The sequence below is a fragment of the Salminus brasiliensis genome, chromosome 3, assembly GCF_030463535.1.
Source record: "Salminus brasiliensis chromosome 3, fSalBra1.hap2, whole genome shotgun sequence".
NCBI lineage: Eukaryota > Metazoa > Chordata > Actinopteri > Characiformes > Bryconidae > Salminus > Salminus brasiliensis.
Genome location: NC_132880.1, coordinates 40,209,860 through 40,236,697, shown reverse-complemented (window position 1 = coordinate 40,236,697; position 26,838 = coordinate 40,209,860). Strand labels below are relative to the sequence as shown.

The 26,838-nt window shown below is 43.2% G+C and overlaps 1 protein-coding gene across 2 annotated transcripts in view; it reads right to left on the bottom strand.

Annotated features, from left to right (window-relative positions):
- Window positions 1-5,362: 5,362 nt before the first annotated feature.
- Window positions 5,363-26,838, bottom strand: part of gatad2b (GATA zinc finger domain containing 2B) — a 51,711-nt gene continuing 30,235 nt past the window's right edge. For both annotated transcript variants that reach the window (XM_072674849.1, XM_072674850.1), the window contains exons 2-11: window positions 18,409-18,768; window positions 16,348-16,477; window positions 13,830-13,961; window positions 11,694-11,822; window positions 11,099-11,269; window positions 9,288-9,666; window positions 8,207-8,409; window positions 7,963-8,073; window positions 7,426-7,618; window positions 5,363-7,068 (exon numbers count right to left, since the gene is read on the bottom strand). In XM_072674849.1, the coding sequence (XP_072530950.1) occupies window positions 6,932-7,068; window positions 7,426-7,618; window positions 7,963-8,073; window positions 8,207-8,409; window positions 9,288-9,666; window positions 11,099-11,269; window positions 11,694-11,822; window positions 13,830-13,961; window positions 16,348-16,477; window positions 18,409-18,767 (1,944 nt within the window). In that variant the 5' untranslated portion in view covers window position 18,768 and the 3' untranslated portion in view covers window positions 5,363-6,931. The remainder of the gene's footprint in view (window positions 7,069-7,425; window positions 7,619-7,962; window positions 8,074-8,206; window positions 8,410-9,287; window positions 9,667-11,098; window positions 11,270-11,693; window positions 11,823-13,829; window positions 13,962-16,347; window positions 16,478-18,408; window positions 18,769-26,838) is intronic.

The window sequence follows — 26,838 nt, the reverse complement described above, 5'->3', positions numbered from 1 at the left end:
TAGCATATCCTCAAATCATCAGCCTCACTGCTGAAACTTGGACACAACAGTATTTTTTTAAATGGACAGTGACCCAAACAACACATTCAGGATCATGGAATGGATGAAGCAGGCCGACTTTAAGCTTTTGGAGTTGCCTTCTCAAAGCCCTGAGCTTAACCCCTTATCACAGAAAGGCTTATTACACACTGAGGTGTATTACTCAGTAACTACAGGGACTTCTGTAGAAACTGGCGGGGCTATTCTTTAATAACAGAAGTTTGTAATAAAACTTTCGAACTGCTGGTGGTCCATGGGCTTTATTAGGGGTTAAAGGTCAGGTCTATGACAGGAAACCAACAAACTGAATTGAACTTTACCAATTCTGCCCAGAAGAGTGGTCAAATATCCAACCAGAATTCTGCCAGAAGATTGTTAAAGGTTGCAACTTGCTTAGAGACATTTAACCCAATATTTGGTGTTTCATGCCAAATTCTAACCATGTATGCAACCTTTTGACCGTGAGCTGATTTCAGAAAATCCCCCCAAAAAATAAAACCTTTTTTTTTTTTTATTAAAGATGTAACTTATTCTGCCCAGAACAGTTCAAAGAGGTCCCAGTACTGGCATTAAAAAGTATTGCCTATAATGAGGGTATGCACACAGGCCCATAACTGTACACAGGCTTGGAATCAGTAGATAAAGCGGCAGATAAAGCAGAGCATGCTACTTCTCCCTCCCTGCCCTTAAACAAAAAGGCAGTCATATTAAAAGAATCTAATGGGCTCCTTTGAGACGGAGACATGCAGCTCAGCAAGCAGGAGGTCTATACATCAGCATATACCATACCTAAAGAGCACCGTTAGACATAATATGACTAAATATTATGTATCAACATAATTATCAGCAACACGCAGTTCTGAGAAAAAACTGACTCTGATAACTGGGCTTCAATGGCAGCATTCCAGTGGGGGGCACACAGCAGCACAGTACAGGTCAGATCTCTGTGGAGCGAGAGGAAAATAGAAGCACACAGTGCACAAAAGCAAAGGCTGTATGCAGATTTTCACACAGTGTCCTGCAAAGTCGTTCAGGGTCAGTGGTAAATCTACATTTTCCAAGACATTAGCTCAAGGCTAAATGGGATATTCGTAGCTTTCCCTGCACACCTGCTCCAGTGTACAAATGAAGGGCTGTTTTTCGAGGCATAGGAGAGAAGATACAGAACTGCAACAGTACAACATCACACTAGAAGAAAGGTCACTTACTCCTAAGCGAAGCAGACAGCTTAATCTCCATTGTCCTCTCCATTCTTCTAACCTTGAACGTCTCTTTAACTCTGAACATTGCAGGTGTATTGCTTTAGATACAGTGTTTACAGATGCAGGGTTTTGCTCTGTGTTCAGTGACGAAGATGGAAACCCAGTTCTCACCACTTCATTTGACAACAGTAATGTAATGTGCCTATATAGTCACTATTCTTAGCTTCTACTTTGCGTATTCCAGCTTCAGGAAGCATTGAAAGGTCCCCAGTACTCAAGCAACCTTGCTCAAGCTCCCAACAGCAGCAGCTTAGCGAACCTGGGAATCGAACCCACAACACTGTGACCAAGAACCCTGCACACAGAGCACGCTACTGCACCACAAGCAAGTCATACAGCAGGACGGTGAGCATTTTCAGCTGGAAGAATGTTTGTCTAAACCAATAGCTGTAGAAAACACAGACGTTGTGGTTCCATTCCCTTTCCTTCTATGGACGTTAAGCCAAAACTGTCTGCCATGTTGTCAAATGTGTAACCAGAAAAAAAACAAAAAACTCTCATTTGGTAACCAGCCCCCCCCCCCCTTCTTTCAGGCCAAGCGTGTCTCAGACCACCTTCATTGAGCTTACAGTGCGGAAGTACAGCAGATTTTCCCCTGGATACAGAGTTTGTCTGGGAAGTGTAACCGTTCAACAGGAAAAGTGCAATTCATTCTTCATTCAAGTTTTGAAAGAATCCTGGTGGCGGTTACTTCTCTTGAAACTTGGAGACACTGGAGGTGGAAAGACAGTTTAGAGGACAATAAAGAGATGGAAAATGGATGGTTTTGTCTCTGAAACATAAGGGGATGGGCAGAGCTACACATCATACTGTAACCAGTCAGCAAAGGCACTAGACCTGTGGTTGCATTACATTTGAGAGATGTTGTGCTGTCCATGTTTTCTGCAGTCACTGGTCGAGATAATAAAGAAATTTAACAAAAATAACTGGACACAGAAGGCGGACACACTCCCAGACGTAAACTGTTCCATCCTTTATTAAACATAGCTTGCAAGAGATAAATATTACAAAGTTATTTCCTCCAAAATTAGCTTATTTTTTTCAGTCAATGCATAATTGTTGTTAATCAACCGGCAGTAATCAAACAGCGTTTTTTCATCTCCATTTTTTTAGACAGTTAAATATCAAGGATGTGCAAAAGGTCTGGATTAAATGTTCCAAATGAAAATAAAAACTTGACAAAAAACACATTTTAGCTTTGCTTCGAATTCATTACCGTTTAAGCCAATCCCCAGCCCAGTTGTTCTTTTTAAAACTTAATCACAAGTTGTTGTTTTTTTTTTTTCTTTTAACAAAACAGATTTACATATTGCCAAGTGTTTTAAATATTCAAACTGGTGGAATTGCAGCCGAGTCCTGTTTACAAAAGATTCCAAAAGTTTAAATCAAAGAAAATATGATCCAAGCCCGTCTCCCACTTCAACAAAAATGACCTGTATTTTGCAACAAATAACAAGAAATCAGGAAAACAAAAAGTCTTAGCAGTAAAAGAACAATGACAAAAAAATCAAAATCAAAATAAAATAAAGAATCTTAAAACTAGAGTGACATCACATGGTGGAGAGACATAAACCCCAGTGCTAAAATGCTCGTCTCCAGAAAAGCTGATTGTCCAATCAGAGGATTATGGACAGTTACTCCATGACAATGAAATGTGAACGAATATCTAAGAAAGTGTCACAATCTTTATATTTAATACTTGAAAAGTGTGCAAAATAGTCCCACTTTTTTGTCTTAAGATTTAACGAAACTGAAAGCAGTATGCACCAGAACAGTCAAAAAAAAAAAAAAAAAAAAAAAAAAAACAAAACAAAAAAAAAAAAAAAAAAAACACAAGTTCTCCTTATAACGTGGACGTATACAATGTATACAACTCTCCATGGAAAACAAAATAAGAGCATTGCAAAATTCCCCACTAGGGGAAAACATGAATAAGAGGCATACTGAAGTCTACTGAAGAAAGCTTTATATAATCATGAGTAATAGAAAATGAGAATTTACATCGTCTCCCAAACGGGCAAATGACACCCTGTAATTTAACTCAAGCTGACTGAAGATAATGTGCGCATCATCGGATTTCGCGTCTACAGGTGAGTGCTTTGGATTTGGTCAGGTGTGGGGTAATACTGTCAAATGTCTGATCCACTCTGAGCCTTGCGAGACACACAGTCTGCGTGGGACATCTGGAGAAAGAAATGTATTTCACTGAACATTGGTTTAACTGCAATGTTATTGACAAAAAAAAACAAAAAAACAAAATCAAATCAAATCAAATAAGCAACACACACAAAAAAGTAACATATAAAAGAACATCCCATCAAAGTCCCAGCCCAAAGACTGCAGAATGGATCAAACGCTCCACCAGGACAAGTATCTTTTTTTTTTTTTTTTCTTCTTTCCTTTTGCAAAGACTACATACTACAAAAACATACAGCCAGGGAGAAAAATGCATCGAAAAAGAGCTCATTCAAAAAACAAGAGAAGTATAATCCCGTACATTTTGCACATTTGTTACACAATAATACACAGTGATCACAAAACGAAATGACAAGCTTCACAATATTCATGGCTTTTTGTTTGCTTTTCTACACAATTTACAACCATTTTAATTTCATTTCATTTTTTAAATTCAAGGGACCGAAAAAAAAAGAAAAACAAAGAAAACAAAGAAAAAAAGCATATGTACAATAAGTCATTATTACTTCTGACCTAGCAAATATTGTGTTGTCATCTCATAGTTCATTTTTTTTTGTTTGTTTGTTTAACTTGATTTTTTTTTTCATATGAAAGATCAGAAATTAAATCAGCAAACCGAACTTAAATCGAGGAGTCGTCAAAAGAAGTTTAATACTTCAAAACCCTAGAAAATGACAATTCATTTCATAAGTCCAACGCGTAGATATCAACAAAGGTATATGGATGCATCCAATACAGTCTGGCAGAGAAAGTAGGGGAAGGAAAGAGAGAGAGAGAGAGAGAGAGAGGGAAAAAGAGAGAGAGGAGGGATTGACTATACACGTCCTGCATTTTCTTAAAAGAGATACAGTTATATTCATATAAGAAAAAAAACAAAAAAAAAAAATCAAGAATAAAAAAAAAAATCGAATTGATGGTAGGAAAAAGAAGAAGCAAGAAAAGACGTTGTACTAAAGGGGGCAGATTCGATTTAAAGACAGTATATAAATGTAAGTGTAAACTTTCTACCATCTAATATTGCACCTGCGAATCAAAGCCAAAGGTAGTTTAATGATTTGTTTAAAAGTTGCGTCACTCCGTCATCACGAGCAGTAACGTTCCACACAGCCTTTCAAACCAAAACAGTCCACCTACACTGACCAGCGCTTCACTTTACACATTTTGCCACTTCCGGCAATTGCATGAAGCCGAAGTGCTGTTCTTGACCTGTCCAATGCCTAAGTGGACACGGCTTGGTTGGGCATGGTTGTGGTAAGTGCCAAAATTTGAGCGCTGTGGACTCAAACAACTTTCCATCAAACGACCCCAATTTCCTGCTAAATCCACACATACCGCTGTAACGCAGCAGCTGTGTCAAGTGCTAATTCAATAGGACAGTGAGGGAAAAGTCAAGCGGCGTGAACGCTGTCTAGCACCCGAATAGAAACAGAAACGCGTGTGGGTTTCAGCCCCGACTCTAAATTACAGCCCATCCAACCTCTAATACTGCATACTGACCAAACACTGCTACTGCTGCCACCTTGCGCAGCACCTTCCATACTGCCCGAATCGCCCGAATTTGACATGACATGAAGAAGCGGGAATACAACTGGAAGGCCGCCCAGTGAGTGAGTCACTGCACTGTAACAGAAATGTCTCGACCCTCTCTCAGCATTACTATTTTGGGCTCAAGGCCCTGACCCCGATCTACAGCGAAAAAAGAACCAAACAAACAGCAGGTCTAAGACATAGTCTCTCTCCCAACTCTCTCTCTCACTCTCTGAGACGGTCTGGTGCCATCCATACCTTCAAGAGCCCTGGTAGCTGTAACATTCTTGTCCTGTTTCTAACCATATTCTCCCTCCCTCCCTCCCACCCCTTCCCATTTTCCCTCATTCTTCTTAACAACAAAAAGTGCTCCTGGAGAACGAGGCACCTCGCGTGCATTGCCCAAACACGCTGATTGATCCTTTGCCTATGCCACTATAGATATATGCATCTCCTTCTCTTAAACCTTCTCTCATGCTAAGAATCTATACATAAACCATATAGATATTTGAATAGTTTCCGTCTGCTTTAGTATTTCCATGATTATCGTCTCCTGTGGTAAGTACCTTTCAGATACGCAACCGTTTCAGCAGGAGACGCCGCCAAAAAGAAAAAGGTTCATTAACAAAACAAAAACAAAACAAATAAGAATAAACAAATAAAAATTACAAATGAAGGAGAACTGAAATTCAAAAGGGGATAACATAGTTCATGGTTATGGAGCTCTGGGTCGCTTCCTCCTTACATAGCCAATCACATGGCACCACAAGGGGAAGCCGCTCTCAGAGCGTCTGCGCCACGGTGTCCGGTGAAAGTCGAGGCTTTGAGTCGGGGGGGAAGCAGAGAAGATTCTGCTTTTAGAGACCATCCATGCCAGGGTTAAACAGGGATGGGTTTTTGCTGCAAAATTTGCTGTAGATTCAGTGGCAAAGCCCTCATCAGAACCACGCTCCTGCCCCCTGTGTGCGGTACACGATGCAGGCCAGAACATCCTTCAACATCAGTGTCATCCATCAGCAAGTCTGCAGACGTCTCCTAGTGTTCTCATGATACCGTGTGGCCTTCTCAAGGCAAAACTGACAACTGTTTGTCAAATCAGCGTCTCAGTGCATCAGGATCAGTCTACCGGAAGAGTCCGAAAAACCCAGCCTCCACCGAGGCTCTTCCTCTAAAGGACTGGTAGCTTCCAAATGCGTTATGCGTTTGCTACAAAAGACTCTGGACTTTCCAGATGGCATAGCCAAACCTCTCTCATTCTGAAAGCTTAGCTATAGACATAAGCTTCAGTGAGGGATACACGAGCAAGATAAAAAGAAAAAAAAGAAAAAGAAAAAAGAAGAGCTTTCCTCTTACGAGAGCGCAACCGCTCATAACTTTACAGGGTGCAAAAGAGAGGAAGCTCGAAAGGAAAAAAAAAGAGCAACCATTTTTAAATGACCCTGGAATCTAGCCTCCTCCTTCACAAAAGAAATAAATAAAAATGGCAAAAAAAGAAAAGAAAAAAAATCCCACAAGTCACTAAAATACTAATAATTGTAATAAGAATACCTGCAACAGAAGTAATAATAATAATAATAATAATAATAGACGTAGCAATAACGACAGCAATAATAAGTTGAAATAAAGAGCTTTGCTATAGTAGGAAATTGAAGTCGAGATGCACTGACAGTCTGGTGTTCATCATCTGGCTGAGTCGTTTTAATGGGTTAGTCGGGTAGGCACACGGACAGGCACTGCATGCGACGGGGGGTGATGGTTGCTGTGTGTGTGTCTGTGTGTGTGTGTTTGTGTGCGTGTGGGTGGGTGAGTGAGTGAGTGTGTGTGTGTGTGTGTGTGCGTATGTGAGAGTGTGTGTAGGGGTTAGGAGTGGAGGGGTGTCCAGAAGGGGCTCGGCAGTCTGCGGGAGCTCATTTCTGGCCGGTGATGGACTGAGATATGGAGCGAGGGGGGATCATGTCCAGCAGGTACTCCCTCTGTCGGTCTGCTAGACTGGACGCCTTGTGGCCTCCCACTCCTCCTGGGTTCAAATAGGCAATATTCAGGCCTGAGAGGACACAAAAGATAAGGTCAGCAGGGGAGAGAGAGAGGGACACAAGATGATACAGAAATTGCCAATTAAACACTAAACAACTGTTTAACAGTATTCATTTGTAATATTTGTATACAATAATATTTTATACTTCAATACTCTACTACTCTACTCTAACTACAGACCAAACATTAACTTTTAAAAGGTTCACATTTATGAAGTTAATAAATGATAAATACAAGCGTTAAGATAGGTCACAGCTTTAGTAATCCTAGGCATTGTAAACGGTAGTGGAGTTCCCATTCATGTAGAAAGAAAGACAGACTGTCCGGTGGTCCGGTGGCTTAAAGGTCTTTGAGGCGGTTCTCTCACCAGGGATGTTGTAGATTTGCCGACGGCTTTCGTGCTGCGGCCGACTGCCGCCGCTGCCCCCTCCGCAGCGCTTGCTGGTCATGCCCAACAGGCCACTTGCCACTGACAGCTGGGAGGCCTGGGCAAAGTTGGAGAGCACGCCCCGCGCTGAGCTGGACAGACCCCGCTGCAAGGCAGCCTGTGGCTGAGGAGCCTAGAAAACATAAACAGATTAGGACCTCTGTTACTGACAGCTATTCTACAAACGCCTCAATCGATGTGCAAGGTTGGAGGTGCTCCAGAACCAAGACTGGAAACCTCAAGTCTGACATTTGCAAACAGTTTGTAGTGAATGATGACTGTGTGTGGCTTATATTTGTGGGCCAATGTAGGTCCTAAGTAGAAATCCTCCCCCATATGTATATGGATGAGTATGTTAGTAGTAGTATATAGTATAATGTATGTAGTAATTTGGATCATATTAAATTTGTATTCATTTGCAATTTAAAAGGCAGACTACATGAAAACTCATCAAACTATTGTCATGTACTACAGTACCTGTCGAAGGGCATGGTGTCGGATCATGCTCTCAGCCTTGCTGACGCTGGGCACAGTCTGAGCTGCACTCGGGGACAGGGCTGCTTGTTGTTGCAGCCTCTGCTCAATCTCCTAACAAACAGCACAGAGAGACAGAAAGAGAGAGAGAGAGAGAGAGAGAGAGAGAGAGAGGGAATTAGAAATTCACCTCACACCTTGTATCATGTGGAGTGTATACTCATGTCGATATCAGCCATCAACTCACCTGTTCCTGCTGCAGGGCCTTGACGAAGGCATTCTTCAGTCGGTTGGTGTGCTCGGCCTTCAGGGCCTTCTTTTGATTGGAGGTCATGCACTGCTCGCACAGAATGCGTCCGCTTTTCTCCTGCTTCCAGTGGGGGGTGAAGTCGGTTCTGCACTGGGCACAGAAAAATGGCTCCATGCGGGACAGTGAACCCCTCATTTTACCTGCCACAGCAAAACAACAGTAAACAATTTACTTCAATGTATTCACTTTTCAGAACCACACACACACATACACACATTGTATATGCAACAAACTATGGGTTTTGATACATATGTAACATAAAAGATTTACTAATAAGAGAATTACTTGCTAATTTTGACTGTTCCCAGTATAGCCAATTGCATTTAAGAACTCTGGATTTAAAAAAAGAATAAAATCAATAAATTAATAAACAAAACAGAAGTCTTTGGCACACCAGTTCAAAAACTGAATAGAATAATTCAATTTTCATTTTTTGTTTTAATCCAGTCTGCTAAAATCTTCCTGAATGTCTTTTTCCAGTCAAACAGTATTACTTTACCTTTCTAGCAATTCTACAGGCAGTTCTCTCTAAAGATTTTCTTGATCATCCAGACGTCAACTTGCCCCCCCCCATTCCTAACTACAATTTCTTAATTACAATACAAACTGAGAAAAACAGATACCTGACAACACTCTAAAAATGGATGCTCTACTTCTTACTTATGTATTAACAGTAACCTTTTGACCTTTGGGTGTCCAAACTTTTGAATGTCATATATACATATACACGTTTTGCTACCTAGGACTCCTCGTATCACATGATGCTACAAGTGCTAGGAGGGTTAAGGCCAGCACAAACTGGCAATTTTGTTATTCTGTTGGCTTGGCTAGCATTGTGCTGTATGATTGGGGGTAAGGGTTGGGTGTCAGTTATGCTCGGACACGAATAGCTATGGCTACACCAAGGGCCATGTCACTTAGGACCCTCTACACCACAGAGATACAGCTCACGTTCACTCCTCCCTCATATATCAGTAATGTGGTTATGGACTGTGCGGCGTATGTATACAGGCCTCACCCTGGCTGTCGATGACACTCTGCACCACCTCCTCCAACCCCACCATGTAGATGAACTCGCTGTTGGCAGCTGAGGGCAAGAAGTGGAGTAGGGGGGCAGGGGGTTTGGGTGGTGGGATCTCCAGCAAGGTTTTCTCCAGCTGCTTGCGTAGGGCCAGCTTGGCAGCCGCTTGGCTGCTGGCCTGGTCACTCAGTGAGCCCACAGTGCCCACGCTGGAGCCACTAGGCAGCGTGGAGGGGCTGACCGCCCCCACTCCGCTCACGCCCACCCCAACACCTGGCACCCCCGCTGCCCCCGCCGCCTGCATGTGGGCCAAGTTCATGTAGATGGCCGTGGAGGAGCTGGAGCGCTGGGAGGCCGCCACCTGCTGGCTGGCAGCCTGCGGCACACAGAGGAAATGTTATTCGGCATGATTGCATTTGTGTGGTTTGTTCAGTAAATCACTGATAAATGAGGCTGCTAATGTTTTAATTAATCATCTACTCAGTGTGAGTCTCAGCACCACAGCGTACAGTACAGGTATGTGTGCTCTACTGTGTAATTACAGACGTGAGCAGGGGTAGCGTGCACCACAGTTCAAAAGTTTAGTGATCAGATTTTGTTAATACTTTGTAATTTTTTATTTTGTTATAGTTAAAAAAAAACCCTATACATTAACATATACACACACTATATGGAGTTAAAAAAAAAGTTTTTGGACACCTGCTCATTTAATGTTCCTTTTTGACTCAAGGGTAGTGGAAGAGGAGTTTAACCTGCTTTTGTTGGAGTAACTGTCTCTACTGTCCAGAGAATGGATTCTACTAGACTCTGGAGCATTTCTGTGAGGATTTGATTACATTCAGCAACAAGAACATTAGCAAGGTCAGGATGTTGGATGATTACCGCCCCACCTCATCCCAAAAGTTGGATGGCGCACCATCATTCCAGAGAGTACAGTTTTTCCACTGCTCCACAGCTTAATGCTGGGAGGCTTTATACCCCTTTATTTCACACCTGGCATTAGGCATGGTGCCAATAGGTTCATGTTTATCTGCTCCACAGTGTCCTATTCTATTGCCAATACTTCGCTACAGGAACTAGACAAGCTGTTTGTGAGCTCATTTGCACATCTGTGTCAGCAATAGTGGCGACTGGGCTGAATGTATTAATTAAAGGGGGGTGTCCACAAACATTTGGACATATAGTGTACATAAAATAATTGTAAATTATTGGTTCCAGATTTCTCTTGGACTTCCGCAGCCGATTCCATCACCTGCTCACCTGATTTAACATCATTAAGCACTGATTTACCTGATTTTCCAACCAGGTGTTGGAAGATGACTACACATATGCTAGTAGACTCCATGAGGAGAGCTTTAGAGATGTTTTAATGAACCTCTAGTTCTTGTATAAATGCTATTTATTTTTATTCTAATATTAGCGTTTTACTGAGCAAATAAACACTGCTCAGATAAGGAGCTTTTTATTTGTCTTTTTAGGTCTGGTTCTTCATCACTGGTCAGTTTCTGACCACACTTTGGGCATATATAAAGAATATAAAGCCTAATAGTTAAGAAATAAGACCTCCAGATTTCCAGACTTTCCAGACACTTTAATAATATTTCAGTCTATTTTAAGAAAATTGCTTTCAAATGACTGAAAACCGCAGTGATCCCAATCTACTGAACAATAGTGCACGCTGTACTGTGCCACTGGATGGCTTAATCACAGTGAACAGGGATAGCGTATGTTGTGACGATGTGTTTAGTGCAGCATTTGGAGCACTCTGCCCTGTGTGTTCTAAAGAAAGGATGTTGGGCTGAGCATACCTGCTGGTAGTTGACTGCGTTGCCCATGCTCCCTGTGGAGGATCTGCCCATGCTGGGCTTAGAGGGCACTCTCTGACCCTGCAGCTGGGCTGGGTTAGGGGCGATCACCCTCTGGGACATCATCATCGGGGGCAGAGAGGCACTGGCAGCGGACCTGATCACCGTGTGGCCCTGGAACAAACACACAGAAAAATAAATAAAGGTGTGCAGTAAACAGAATGACCACTAGAGGTCAGGAGATACGCAAGTTGCTGCCACTACTCCACACAGTCCCATTTAACAAAAGCAACATGAATAAACTGTGCAGGGATGTACACTACAGCACCAGACAAAAGGTGCTCTAATGGCGTAAGGAGGAACAGATGAACAGATCTTGCAACAGCTCTGGCTTTTAATCGAAAACGGTCAGATTATTATAACACAAACAAAAACAAACAAACAAACAAACAAAAATGACACACTAGAAGGGTACATTTAAGCCCGGCTAAGAGAACAAAATCCATTCCAAATATTCCTCTGGACATAGCAGAGGCGGAAATACATTTCCAGTCCTAAAAAGGTACACACACACACACAGACACACACACACACACACCTGTGCGGTGCGGAGGTTCTGGGGCTCAGAGGTGTGCATGCCTGGCCGAATGGGCAGCTTAGTCAACCCCTGTGAGCTGTGCATGGGAGAGGGCTGAACCGAGGAGGGGGCGTTCTGGACCACTGGAACCTGGAGAGGAAGATGAAGACAGACAAACGGACAAACAGAGACAAACAAGCATGAACTCCACAAACTGCCAGAGGTTTAACGTCCAAATCCTGAAGTCATTTACTGTGTGTTTTTATAACCTTGTCACAAGAGAGCAAAAACAGTCCATTTCTGCAACTGTTCTAAATTAGTCATGAGCTGTTTTGGCAAATCAGCACATCCAGAACGGGGTCTCCGGCAGAGTGACCTATCCCGACTGCAGTCCAGCAGAAAAGCCCCCGAGACTCTTTATGGTTGGCTTATGTACGTGGAGAGACAGTGAGAAGCATCTCAATGCTGGAGCAGTGGGGCAAACATATCACTGTGCTGTGATACACAGGCAGTAAAGCTGTGGTTTCTGGCCTTCTCCAAGGCTACCCCATTTCACCCCTCTGTGTTTGTTTCACAGCAGCTTTGCTCGCACATTTAGTGAGCTTTTGCTTGGTAGGAAAAGTGCTGAAGATCATTACCTGACAAGCAGCCAAATCTGAATGTATTCTACAAATTGAATATCCAGTGGATTTTCTCCTTGAAATCCAACTCTGTAAATTGTTGTTTTTTTCTGTTGCAATTCCAAAACACACTCACACAGCGTTCAGTAAATCAATAGTTCACTGCTTATCTGAAAACACGCATCCAATGAACTATCTATAAATAAAAAAAAGGTAAGAAAGATATATAGAGAGTATAAATGGGTTGAAATAGCATTATTTGGATACACAATAAGCATTAAACATTAAAATTCAGATGAAATGGTATTGTATGCAGAATATTCTAGTAGGCAGAGACTCAAAGCCACAACCACTGATCAAATTATGCTTCTCTCTGGACAGATGCACTGAATTCCAGTACTTTGTGTTTCGTTCAAGCCAACATTTTTAACAAGGTAAGCTCAGAGATGCATTACTCTGAATCAGGAGTAGAGGTTTCACTATATGCCAGCACACACATTTTTATACACAGTTGTGGACATTTACATACACTCATTATATACTTGAATATCATGGTAATATTGGCTGTTCAAGGATGTATTTTGACTGTTGTTTTTCTGGGGCAGAATGTGTGATAGAAAAAACAAACAGTAATTTGATGCTCAAGTCCTATTTTTGGGGGGAGGGGTGGAGGGTTGAAATCAATACAGGGTACAAACAGTACATACCGAGTCCAACATCTATATGCACAGCACACCTAATATTTGGTAAAACGTCCTTTAGCAAGTTGTACAGCAACCAGTGACCAGTGACCAGACACTTTTGACAGAATTCTGGTTGGATATTTGGCCACTCCTCTTGGCAGAGTTTAACTACATTTGTAGTTGTTTGTTTTCTGACACATGTCCACATACTTAAGGTCAGGGCCTTGGGAGGGCTTACATGTGAGCCTACTTTATCCATTCCACAACAACCTTAGGAGTGACTGTTCTGGTTGAAACCTGATGTTATGCTGACTAATTCTGGGGTAGTCCTCCTTTCTTATTGTTCCACTATTCCATAACAGCCCCAGAGCATGCTGCTACCTCCACCATGCTTAACAGTCGGTACAGTGTTCTTGAAGTTGAATGCCTTACCTTTACTCTTTCAAAGAGTTCTTTGGGCTTTTCCTATTTTACTCTGTGTGATTGTCAGTCCAATGAGTGCTGCCAAACCATTTTTATGAGGGTACAGAGAAGCAACCAGCTGAGGTCAATCACGATCACTAGCAGGAAGTTAACAGGCTTGATTAATAAGATTAGCGGATGTATGTAAATCTTTGACCCTTTGTTGATGTGTAGAAGCACCTCAAGTCTACCTACAGGCATGAACAGGACAGCTAACAGCAGTAAACATCAGTACTGCCTCAACAAAGAGAACCACTCTCTGTTCGAGTGAGGCAGTAATGGTCACTAGCCTGCCTGAGTCAGGTGCTGGGGCAGTGTTAAGCCGTGTGTGGAGAGGTGTTAACTCAGCGGTGCTGATAAATGGAGGTAATGGTGGGGAGTGGAGTATTGACCTTCTGCACCACGTTCTCTTTCTGCATCTGGCTCTGTCTCAGCTTCTTCAGCAGTACCAGCCTGGCCTCCTCCAGCCTCAGCTCCTCACGCAGCGCTTTGATCATCTGCTGCCTCTCCTCACCGGTCTTCCCCTGCAGAGAACAACACACACACACACACACACACACACACACACACACACACACACACACACACACACACACACACACACACACACACACACACACACACACCATAAGATACGTCAGTCACAGAAATGCAGACGGATGAGACACACACACGCACGCATGCACACACACACGCACATAAAGCCTGACTCAAGGCAGGTGACCAATTCAAGAATGATTATTTACACACACAGAAAAACAATCTGCTGCTGGTGAGAAGTTTGGAGACACCTCGTCTCCTCTGGATGTTTTTACTGACACTTTTCAATTATTTCTCAGGCTTCAGCCTGAAAGCCTGAATGGTTTTCTACCATTGTAAGTGTGTTCTGACGGCTGACTGGTGTGTTTTTGAGTCACAACAGTATTAGATAGCCTTGGTGGCTGAGATATAGCACCACTCTATGCCATGTACGTATACACCTCACAGTAAGAGCTAGCCAGGCTAAACTCCAGCCTCCGCACTCGCCACAGCTCTCCATGTTCATCAACTAATGGGGCAGCCATGGCCTCCTAAAGATTGCAGAAGTGGTCTTGGAACTAGAGGCTGGTGGTTTGATTACCAGGACCGACATCCACAGCATGCACACTACTGGGATTTACTACTGGGTGTGTGTGTATATGTGTGTGTGTGTGTGTGTGTGTGTTCACTGCCATGGATTGATTAAATGTGGAGGTTCAATTCTGCTGTATTGCTGTGAAATGGCAGTAAAGTGTGCTTAATCTAATCTTACTCAAAAGCCCTTCTCATATCATATCGTCACTCTTACACAAAAACGTCATGTGTCCAAAACGGCAACTTTACAGAAGGAGCAAAACCCTTTAACAATGTGCCAAAAAATTAAAATGAAGCAAAAATGGAGATGCATGGTTTTTGTGTAACAGTGACAAATCTACACCTTTACCCACGTATTTACGCATAATTAAACAGGAAGGGGTTAAGTGTAAATGGAGAGTCAATATCGTGGCTATTTACCTGCACAGGACTGGGGAAGCTGGCAAATACAGTGATGTTCAGAGAACAGCTGACAAAGCAGAAATCTTTGGTGGTGTTTCTGTTTTTACAGCTGGATTTTGTACATGATTTCAGAAAGAAGTGGTAAAAATCTACCATTTTACACAAAACGGGATCTGGAATGGCTGAAAAAGCCAAATAATCCATGATGATTTTGTTTAGATGGTTGAGTTTCTAGTTTTAAATTGGGAAAAAGTCACAGAGTACATTTTCACATGATTTAGATATTAAGGAGCTGTATGTTCCTTTTTACTGGAACCTTTAAAAAAATGCCTGTGTGCATTCTAGAAAAAAAACAGTTTTGGGGCTGCACATGTAAATGAGGCAGGTTTAAGCCAATATTTTTCTCAAACAAAAAAGAAATAATTATTATTATTACTATTAATATTATTATCAACCCTGCTGTCTTAAGAGTCAAAAACGTCCCACCACCACGTTTAACAGAAGATAAATTTACTGACTTTTCCTAGAGTGCCCCCAAAATTACAGCAAAACATTGCCTTTGTTTATACTTCAATGAAAGCTTTGCACCACCAGGATACACAGATTGTCTGCAGGTCATTTGTGTGCCTTAGAACAGGGGAAGTTTACAGAATGTTAAGACTGCACAGGAGTTAAAAGCATGTATTGAAATTATGGGGCAGTAAAAGCTGGGATGGGGCAGTAATGGTTGGTGGGTAGTCTGGGGTTATTGATCACAGGGTTGTGGGTTCGATACTAGTGTCCGCTAAGTTGCCACTGTTGGGCCCTGGAACAAGACCGCCAACCCTCGTTGTTCCAGGGGTGTCGTAACAGGGCTGACCCTGTTGGGATATGCGATTTCATAAAGGTTTTTAAAAATGACCTTTATTATCAAGGTCACAGGTGGGCTTTAATGTGCTCTTAGCTACTTGGTTTGATTGCTGACATCGCCACAAGATAAAAGGCAAGGGGTCTGGAATTATTCCCAAATTAAAAATAAAAAGTGCAGATGCTGGCCAGCTAGCCAGTATCCAATTGATTGACAAGTAAACTTTACGAAAAAGGTCTTCCAGGCCCTGAGAACTGACTGAGGAACTGAGCTCAGTGGCGTGGCATTAAGAGTACACGCTGGAGACACTGTGATTGACTCTCTAATCACAATAATGTCCCAGTGCTGCGTGGCTTATGGAATGACTCACATGGCTATAGGCCTAATAAAGGAGACTACAGGCCTGACAATGCGAGCAGTGCAGTGCAGCGGGCTGACAGGAGCAGACACAGTCTATTAGTGTTAGTGAGTGAGGAGTTGCAGAGCAGAGGAGACACTGTTGCAGTAGTGCAGGAGCTCCTCTGCAGGAAAGGGAAAGAGGGTCGTACCTTGAACATCTCCAGGTTGGGGCGGTGGTGCCGCTCTTCTGGGTGTGGGGTGCTGCGCGGGCTAGACGCCTCGTTATCTGATAGGATGATCACGTCTGGAGATGGAGTGCGTCTCTCTCGATCGACATCGCTGTGGGGAGAATGAAAAAAGGTTTTAGGTTTGTATAGAATGATATGTATAGAATGATATGCATCACATACATTCACACACACTGTATGGACAAAAGTATTAGGACACCTGCTCATTCATTGTTTCTTCCGAAGTTCCAGAAAACTGCTTAACTGTCTACTGTCCAGGGCACATTCTGGAGCACTGGCATGAGTAACTGAATGCATTCAGCAGCAACAAGAGTGTTAGTGAGGTCAGGGTGTTGGATGATGACCACTCCACATCACCCCAACCTCCCAACTCAATCCCAAAAGTATTGGATGGAGCACAAACCATCATTCCAGAGCACACAGTTCCTCCACTGCTCCACAGCTCAATGCTACCGCTCTAGTCCACACCTGGCATTAAGCATGGTGCCAGTAGGTTTATCTGTTCAACATGGTTATCTGTCCTATTCTATAGCCATAGCCATACTTCTCTCAGAGACTAGACAAGCTGCGAGTTCTGTCAGCAATGGCTTCAAACTTCCATGGAGAGCAGAAGAGAGAGATATTTATCTAGACAGATGGAAAGGTACATATACAGATAGATAGGTACATAGTTATGGGTACATAGATGTGTGTATGTGAGCCACTGAGGGAATAGATCTGAAAGTTTGGGAACCATGGCTTCACATGATGCACAGGTTTGTATCATATGCCATTAGCTAATCCCTGGTATGCGTGCACAAGCAAGGATGCATCACAAATTCAACAATTCCTTGTTACTGTCATTGCATTGAGAAACGAAAGCCAGAAAAGTAATAATTAACACTGAAACCCAACCACGAACACGTATGGAACACTCCCATACACCTTATCAAGCTGACCGATTATTTGAAAACAAAACTTGTGTGTGTTCTGGAAATGAGAGTCATATGAGCATTACTATGATTAAGTGCTGGGAATGGTTCTACCTCAGAAAACAGAACTAAACAAAAAGGGCAGAGAAAGGTCAAGGTCCCTTCAGAATCTTGATATGGTCTACAATATCAAAGTTTAACAGAAACACTACCTCACTACCTACAACACCATCTACCGGTCCACACATAAGCTTGGGGAGTTACCTGTTAATGGAAACAAGCAACAGCTTTTTTTTTTAACTAGTCTCGTAAGCCGTAACCAAATTAGCCCCATAAATATGAATAGAATTTAGTTAAAAATGATCAAAGCAAGACTGATAATACACGAAAAATCTCAATAAGTAATGTTAATGGTTCTAATATTTTTAGTTTAGCTATTGGGATCAGGTCAGCTGGTACCTGCTTCAGACCAAAACAGCACCAAGGGAGAAAAGGATGACAGAAAAGTGCTCAAGAAGCTTTGAGGGGCGTACTGATGTGTTTTCTTCTGGCCAGATCCAAATCAACAGGACACTCAAATAGCCTCTTCCCACACAGCAGCACTCACTAACCAGCTCACAACATGACTCTTACTTCAGTCCTGGCCATTTTTACAGGAATCACACACTGGTACTCCTTTGCATTTACTGGGACTGTGGATGTATAGCTAACATTACATACTTAACATTACACACACTGGTAAAATAGCCAACGAACAGGCTAACACAGTAAAGTCTCTGCACATATGGGCCACAGAGCAGGGAGGCGTTCTAAGCGCCGCCCTACAATCCCTCAGTGCAATGCTACTCAGTGTGAGTGTCTGATGTAATAGAAATGCCAGCTATCCAATGATGTCGTGTTAGCGGCCGTTCAAGAGATGCAATTCGCTGGCAGCACATGACTCTGAGGTGCTCTGACTCAAGGACCTGATGGCTTGTACCCTCCCAGCACTGGGGGCACTGTGTGATAGAAAGGGGGGGGATCCTGGCTGCTGGGTGGTCATATCAAGTTCATTTCAAATCTTTACACATACTAAGCTCTTTAGTAAACTCTGGCATTTTCCTCCACTCACCTTCTCTTGGCGCTCATATCTACAGGTTCGTCCATCATGTTCTCTTTGCCATTCTTGCTGGGCCCTCCATGGCTCATTGCCCTCATGCTGCCATTCAGCTTCTCCTCGTAGGCCGAGGCCCCCATCAGTCCCTGGCTGCCCCCGGGGCCTTTGCCCTCGGCCATGGCTGCTGCCATGGCTGCGCCTTCTAGGGCGGCCAAGTCTTTGCGCTTGAGCAGGGCCAGCATCTTCAGCCTCTCCATCGCCTCATGACCTTCCATCTTCAGCCGCTTGGCCAGAGCCTCCTCCCGCTCGTCCGCTGTCTCCAAACCCCGCTTGAGCAGGTTCAACCGCAACGCCTCCTCAGACATCCGCTCCATCCTGTACATTTGCAAGAAAGAGAGAGAGAAAAAAAAAAAACATTACTGAGGATGTCCCAGTCTGTTCAGATACACAACTTATAGAACATCAAGACCAGCATAACCACAATCTCCATAAGATGACGTATAAACGCTTTAAGGCAAGTCTGTGAACAGTACAACATTCTGACTATGGCTCAGCTGCCTCCTGCACTGCCACAAAGACCCAGGGGTCACGAGTTCGAATCTCGAGCCATGCTGCTTTGCCATCAGCAGCCGGAGTCAGAGAGAGCACAATTGGCTGCGCTCTCTCCAGGTGGCTAGATGGGGGGTCTCTCCCCAGTCTATCACTCTTAAACAATGTTGGCCGGTGTCGTGACACATCCTATCCCCCCGGACACATCCTATCAATCACGTGCATGTGATTAATTGCCCATCTTCACGTGGCTGTCATACTTATATGCCAGATACAAATGTAATGATAATTACTAATTTGTATAATTATATATTACTAATAATAAGTTTTTATCTGGATAAAATTTTCCTATTTAACTTTATTTATTAAATGTGAATCACATTATCAAGTTCCACGATATAATATTGTTGTTGCTACGCTGACATATAATGCTAATACCAACAGGTAAAGCTATCTATCGTGCACTTGCTATCCGCTATTGAGCTAGTTCCTTTAGCGTGTGTTAGCTTGCTAACAAAAATTAGCAACAGTTATCTACATCCTATCCACCTAATGTCAGCTCTCCTGACTGTTCCATTGGGTGAAATTGTCCACATGATTAATTGACCCTTGAAATGAATGGAAATTTATATATTTTATTACTGTGTTCTTTTCTTGACAGTGTTGCTTTTGACTTTTTATCAACAAAACCTACCACTATATAAAACACGCCGTGTCAGCTCAACTGACTAACTAGCAGCACGATCGCTAATACAGTCAAGGGGAACGAGCTCGGCTGTGTAACCTTTAGAGATTAGCGCTGATACTCCCAGAGTTAATTATAACAATACTCATTGTACTTCTAATATGTTACCACTTAATAAAATACAGCATTAAATATGTTCTATTAAGCAGATGCTTTGGACCGTTGCTCCCTGTATTGGGTCCTAAATGGTCCTTCTGTAAGATGACGTCAGAGGGGATAGGATGCGTCGAGATAGCATGTGTCACGACACTGGCACAGGCATCTGTTAGCTGATGTGCTGGAACTGGGGATCCGGCGCTTTCCCCCGCATTGGCAGCATTGCCAAAAGAGGCAGCGGCTGGCTTTGCATGTATCGGAGGAGACATGTGTTAAGTCTATACCCTCCTAGTGTCGGACGTATGGCTATTGCCCGCGGGGTGGGGTAGGAGGTTACAAAGGGGTGGGTTAATTGCCAGTACCAAATTGGGAACAAGGAGACAAAGCAGGGGGTTGGGCTTAACATAACCGATACTGTTAACAGTAAAATGCGCACTGATTGGCTCCAATACTGATCATTTTAAATGGCACCAGGCCACCCCAACCAGCCACCTCAGTTCCTAGTCAGAAGATTAAGCCACAGTGGAGTGTGGGCGATCAACTTGCTATCGATTCCGATTTTCCAACCCCTGCTTGAGCCACATGCAAATCACTCAATTATTTTGAGGCTTTCCCTGACTAAGTGCTGTGACTGAGAGGACTGCGTGTGAGAGAGAGAGTGTGTGTAAGTAAGTGAGAGAGAGAGAGAGAGAGAGAGAGAGAGAGAGAGAGAGAGAGAGAGAGAGAGAGAGAGAGAGAGAGAGAGAGAGTGAGTGAGAGCGAGCATGTCGTCATGACTCCTTCTCACACACCCACACGCAGCCGGTCCCTCGCCGGGGCAGTGGACTGCACTGTTCGGGAAGTAGAGCATTTCCAGACTTAATTGTTTAATTACATGATCGTTACATTCAAATCATCGTAGTTTTCATGGACTGACATGAGTGGGCTGGGTGAGCGGAAGCGCCACACTCCCGGAGTCTCTCCCTCTCTCATGATCAATTGTCTCTTCGAGAGCGTGTCCCCAGCTGCAGTGGTATCAAGCTGCAGCCCCACAGACCGATGACGTGAAGCCCCTTGGCTGCACAGAAGCAGGGGCAAATTTCTACTTCCAGATATGAAAGGTTACCAGGTTTGATTTTGATGAGATGTTTGCAAGGTCAAATAAACATCAGGGCAAGACTCTTCAGGATTAAACTGTTCATCTGTTCATTGTTCCCACAGTCCTGGTGGTTGTGTAGATGTTCTCTGGCCACTCTCACGTTAGTGGTTTCATCCTTGCACACCTCCAATGAAAATCCACCTTGAGCAGGTTTTCTCCTTCTGATGGTAGATGCTGTACTTTGACATTAGCTGTGGTAAGAGCGACCTGTAGGTCCTGTGATGATATGTTAGGATTGTTGGAGACTTCTTCACGTATCTTGTGGTCTGCTAGGACGGCCTAACCTGGCCATGTAGGCAGTTGTTTTAGTGGTAAATGATGTAACGGACAGTGGAACGGCTGATTTGTAAGTGTTCTGAGATTTTGTTTAATCTCTCCTATACGTCCACAACCTTCTTTCTGACGGCCTTAGGGAGTTCTTCGGATCTCATCAACAGAGCAGAATATGTTAAAAATAAAAATAATAATAATAATAATAATATTGAGTGTCCTAACTTTTTCACATGACTGTATATTAATTGTTTTCAATCAAACTTAAACAAACTTTAAAATGTTAGCTACCTAACTAACTTCCACCAAAGCTGGAGCTTCTACGACCTAAGCTCTCCACTCCCCCCAGTATCAGCAGCACAGCGGGACAGAGCTGCTAGCCTTTCACCAGCAGACTCCTTCCACACTCCCAACTCAGCCACTCCTGAGGAAGGGGTGACCTTCAAGCTTCCAGAGAGGGATCATATTCCTAGGTTCTAATTACTGTGATTGAGAATTCAACTCTTATCCGAGGAATCTAATTACATGTGTCTTTGTTCTCTGGTGAATGAAGGCTTTGCCATCGAATGAATGCCCAAGGTCTCTACACAGAGGGTAAAAGTTTAAAAGCATCCCAATCCCCCCCACCCTCAACCCCGGGAAAATGGAGGGAAGCTTTGGTGATAGTTGAAAGAGAAACCTATTTAAAAAAAAAAAAAAAAAAAAAAAAAAAAAAAAAAAAAATATATATATATATATATATATATATATATATATATATATATATATATATATTTATATATTTATATATATGATTGTGGAATAGCAGATCTGATAAACACACATCATGGTCGTGCTGAATATATTGATAATGATGAATATAATGTTAAATTATACCAGTAAGGCAGAACTGGTATCATACTGGTACAGCGGACCTACTAAAGTCATACGCTGACCAGAACCAGTCATATTGCTAAGCAGAACTTTTTAAATCTTGCCGGTAAACATACCTTTAGAGCAGAACCAGCTGATCATACTGGTGTATCATAACCAGTAAAAATCATACCGGTAGGCCAGAACAGGTACATTGTACTGGTAAAGCAAAGCAGGTAAATCAAACTGGTATACCATAACCAGTAAATCATATCGGTAAAGCAGAGATGATAAATCCTACTGGAAGACCAGAACTGGTTTATATTGTACCAGTATCTCAGAACCAGTAAATCATAAGGGTAGACCAGAACAGGTATGTCACACTGGTAAAGCAAAACTGGCAAATCATACTAGTAGACCAGAACAGGTAAATCATACTGGTTAGAGCAGAACTGGCAAATCATACTGGTAGAGCAGAACAGGTAAATCATACTGGTTAGAGCAGAATCAATGCATCATACCAGTAAACTGGAACCAGTTCAATCATAGGAGGAGCTCAACTTATACCAGTGATGCAGAGCTGGTAATAGATGCTGACAGAGCAAAACAGAACATACTGCTTAGAGCAGAACCAGTAAATCAGACCAGTAGACCAGAACGGGTAAAGCACAGCTTTTTTTAAAGGCAGAACTGGTAAATCATACTGGCAGACCAGAACTAGTCAGTCAGTCAATCATAATGGTAGAACAACCAAAAAAATCACACTGGAAGGCCAACTGGTAAATCATACTGGTAGATCAACTGGTAAATTCATTCTGGTAGAGCAGAGCTGGTAAATCACACCAGTAGCCCAGAGCTGGTAAATCAGTCGTATGTTAGTGATTCAGGCCTCGGTCAACAGGAGACGCATTGTCCCCCTGCAGTCCATTCATTACACTGTCTCTTGCATGAGGTCAACGAGTTGCTTCACCAGCGTCATCCAGAATGCATGATCATGAAGTGGAACACAAAAGCAGGGATGCAGCTGCACATCTGCTGAAGCACCACTCTCCAGTGCTGCATTCTTGCAGTCGGCCATTAACCCAAGTCCCTGCTCTTCCTCCTCAGCTCCTCTGGACGGGGGAGAGGGGGGAGAGAAAAAGAGAAAGAAGAAAGGAACCACGCACCTCACCATCCACTGATTGAGCCGCTCAGACTGTGTGCTTGCGTCAGTGTTCATATGAACACCACACATCCGCACACATGCAAGGAGGTCATACATGCTGAAGTGTCAGGGAGCGGGATTACGTACGCACACAGGAGTCTGTTCGGCTTTGGCCATGTGTCACGTACTAGCGATCTAAATGATCATGTGTGTGTATGCTCGTCTCTATGAGTTAGACACGCATGGGCGAGCCCTTCATGGCCAGAGGGAAGAGAGAGACTCTTCCTCCTCCTCCTCCCGTTCTCTCTTAACACACGCACACACGCAAAGGGGGAGTGTCTCGGCATCGGAGTGTGCGCGGACACTCTGCAGGCTATTGTTTGTGGTGGAACCTCTTTATCTGTCTGATGCATTTGTATTCTGGTCATTGCAGCTAGCCCCTGTATAAGACAGAGCATTAATATCAGGTGCAACCTGGCGTTAATGCTTCCAGAGCACAAACGCACACAGCCGCATACAGACATGTGAAAAAATTAGGACACCCCATGGAATTCTTTGTCCCCCCCCCCCCCTTTTAAACAAACACTTTTTAAATATTTAAACATCTAGACATTTGATCATCATTGAAACAATTTTAAGAGATGGAAGTAAAATAACTGAACACCTAAAACTAAAGAAACGGCATTAAATTGTTAGTAAAATATAATAAAAAAAAAAAGTTTAAAAAAGTAATTTTCTTGTGAGGGACAAAAAAAAAAAAAAAAGTTAGAACACCCTATGCCCTAATAGCTGGCATTTCCCCTTTCCGCTCAAATAACCTCAATTAAGCCACTGAACTCTGGGAAATTATCCAGAGAATCAGGTCTGGACGTTATCCAGACTTGCCCTTTCACATATGTAGCGTAAAGCCAGAGGTTTTCCGTGGCAGACGTGTTCTCACTACAGGAAATCAGAGCGGTTTAGGCAAGGGGTGGCGCCTGTGTAGCGCATGCAGGAGGCACGGCATGACCCACTGTGAATTCTCGAAAAAATGACCTTGCCAGCCCCCCAGTACAAAGTCTGGGTAATGTCAGAGGGAACCCATAAGTGAATGGCGCAGATCATTTTCTGGAGAATTCACAGTGGATCATGTAAAATCCCGGTAACGTCCGGTACCACTGATTCGGACATTTGCGTTCACACATGCAGCTCCTACAGGTAACGTCTGGGAAGGTTCTGGGTGACTGTGCCTGAAAGGGGCTTTAGGCGTTCTCTAGAACGGTCTACCAGTCTCGGACATTGACTGCAAGAACGTTTCTCCCACTTCTCCATGCAGAATTCTTTCAGCTGTGATCGGCTGCTTGTTTTCTCGCTGGACGGCCCGTTTCCACTCACCCCACAGCATCTGTTCTGATTTTTTTTTTTGTTTCTTGTGACAGCAAGGGTTCCTTTCTTGCACACCTCAGATAAAATAAAAAAATCAAACTTGCTTGACCTCTTTCTGATGGTGGATGCTGTCTTTTGACATCAACTGTGGAAAGAGCAACCTATGTGTGCTGTGATGACATTTTTAGGCTTGTTTCCCACTTGAGAATGATTTAGTGGACAGTGGACCAGCTGATTTCTAACTGTTCTGAGATCTTTTGAAATCATCTACAGCCTTCTTTCTGAAGGCCTCACTCAGAGAGCTCTTTGGATCTGGCCATGGTGAGAACAAGCCAAACTAAGCGTCTGAGGTTTAAGTAAGACAGGCTCCTCCAAACTCCTCTCTAAGCATGTTCTAATCACCTGATTCTAATTTCAGAGAATTTAAGTAATAATAAATGTTGGGGTGTTCTAACTTTTCCCTCACAAAAAAACAGCATTTCTATTTTTTTATTTTTTTTTTTAAAATTGTATCATTTTTTAAGGACATTTCTTCAGTTATACTTATTTAGTTATATTGGCTCCATCTCTCAATGCTGAAGCTCAAATGTCCAGATGTTTAAACATGCTAAAGGATGAAAAACATGGATGAAAAGATTTTTAAGGTTGGTCCCAAAAAAAAAAAGAACTAATAAAGCAGGGAGTGAAGTGAGCGAGCACAGTGTGTACGTTAAAAGTGCGCACTTTGCAAGAATCTTGAATAGTCGTACAGAGGAGAGCAGCGCGCAACACCGAAAAACACTCACAAAAGCTTCCTGTCAGAACCTGAGCAACTGCAGGCTGACTAATCTCCTCATGGTGAAGGAAGGGGGGGTAGAAAAAAATCAAGTAAAGAACTGAGTTTATAATCTCAGGCTTCACTGCTATCACTCACTTTGAAGTAAGGTGGCGTTCAGACACTGCTGGAGCAGCGCTCTGCCTTTGACTGATTGTGCTCGCAGGAGAGGAAGTTTGTAATGCAAGACAAAAGGTGTGTAGCTGCAATCTCCTGCTCACGTGACGCCTGAGCTCCACCACCGCTTATTGCTGAGCTGCATTAACAGGCAGACTACAGCAACGCTCCCCAACGTGACCATTACAATGAAATCACAACAGAGAGAGAGAGAGAGAGAGAGAGAGAGAGAGCGCCAGCGCAATAGAGAGACAGAGCGAGCGAGTGAGCGAGAGAGAGAGAGAGAGAGAGAGAGAGAGAGAGAGAGAGAGAGAATGAATCTGAGGCTAATCTATGATAAATGAAGGTGTAGGTGAGGGTGGAATGGGTGCACTGCACCAAGCCCAACGCAAGACCTCAGGAGAAAGCAGTTATCTCCAACATACACATACATACACACACACACACGAGCGCACACACACAAGCGCACACACACAAAGAAACCAAAACGCTTTTTTGGGGGTGGATGGAGGAGGGGCATTCCAGCGTATCTAATATTAGTCCCGGCTCTATAAAGCATATGAGCTGTTTTCTTCCTCCCCTCTATAAGACATGACTAATCAGCAAGTACAGCATGGAGTTGTGCAGCCACTGTGACCTTGTTCAGCACAGAGAGATATATTAACAGAGCAGGCTCATAGAGTGTGTGTCTGCATGTGTGTGTGTGTGTGTGTGCACTATAATCTGTAATCAGTGAGTAATGCCGCTTGACTGGGTATCCGACACCTCCACATATTACTGCTTACAGTAATACCATCCAAACCACACAGCCCACATTCAAACTACATACGAGTCTCATTTCATTACTTCATTTTTTATACAGTCAGAGTCACAAAAGCTCATCACCAGCCAATCAGATAACCCTGGACGAGAAGCTGGACAATATACATCACACACACACGCGCACGCACGCACACACACACACACACACACACACACACACACACACACACACACACACACACACACACACACACACACGCAAACACCTTGCATCTCCAAAACGGCATTTTCACAGAAGAAGGGGCCGATCCAGACATTTTGTGGACATAATGGATTGGGTATCGTTTTTTTTTTTTTCAGCATCCGATTCACTTCCAATCATTGGGTTTGCTGTAGCAGAGCACCATTCGGCATCCTCTAGGCACCATAAAAAGACATGATCCTCGACGAACTTCTCATTTTTTCTAAAGCTACCCTACACAGAGTTCATCTGTGAGGTTATTTCAGCAAGCAAAACTAAACAGAGCTTTAGTCCAACTGATAAGAGTCGTGATGTTACCAGTCAGCCGCGAAAACGAAAGCTAAAGTTGGTT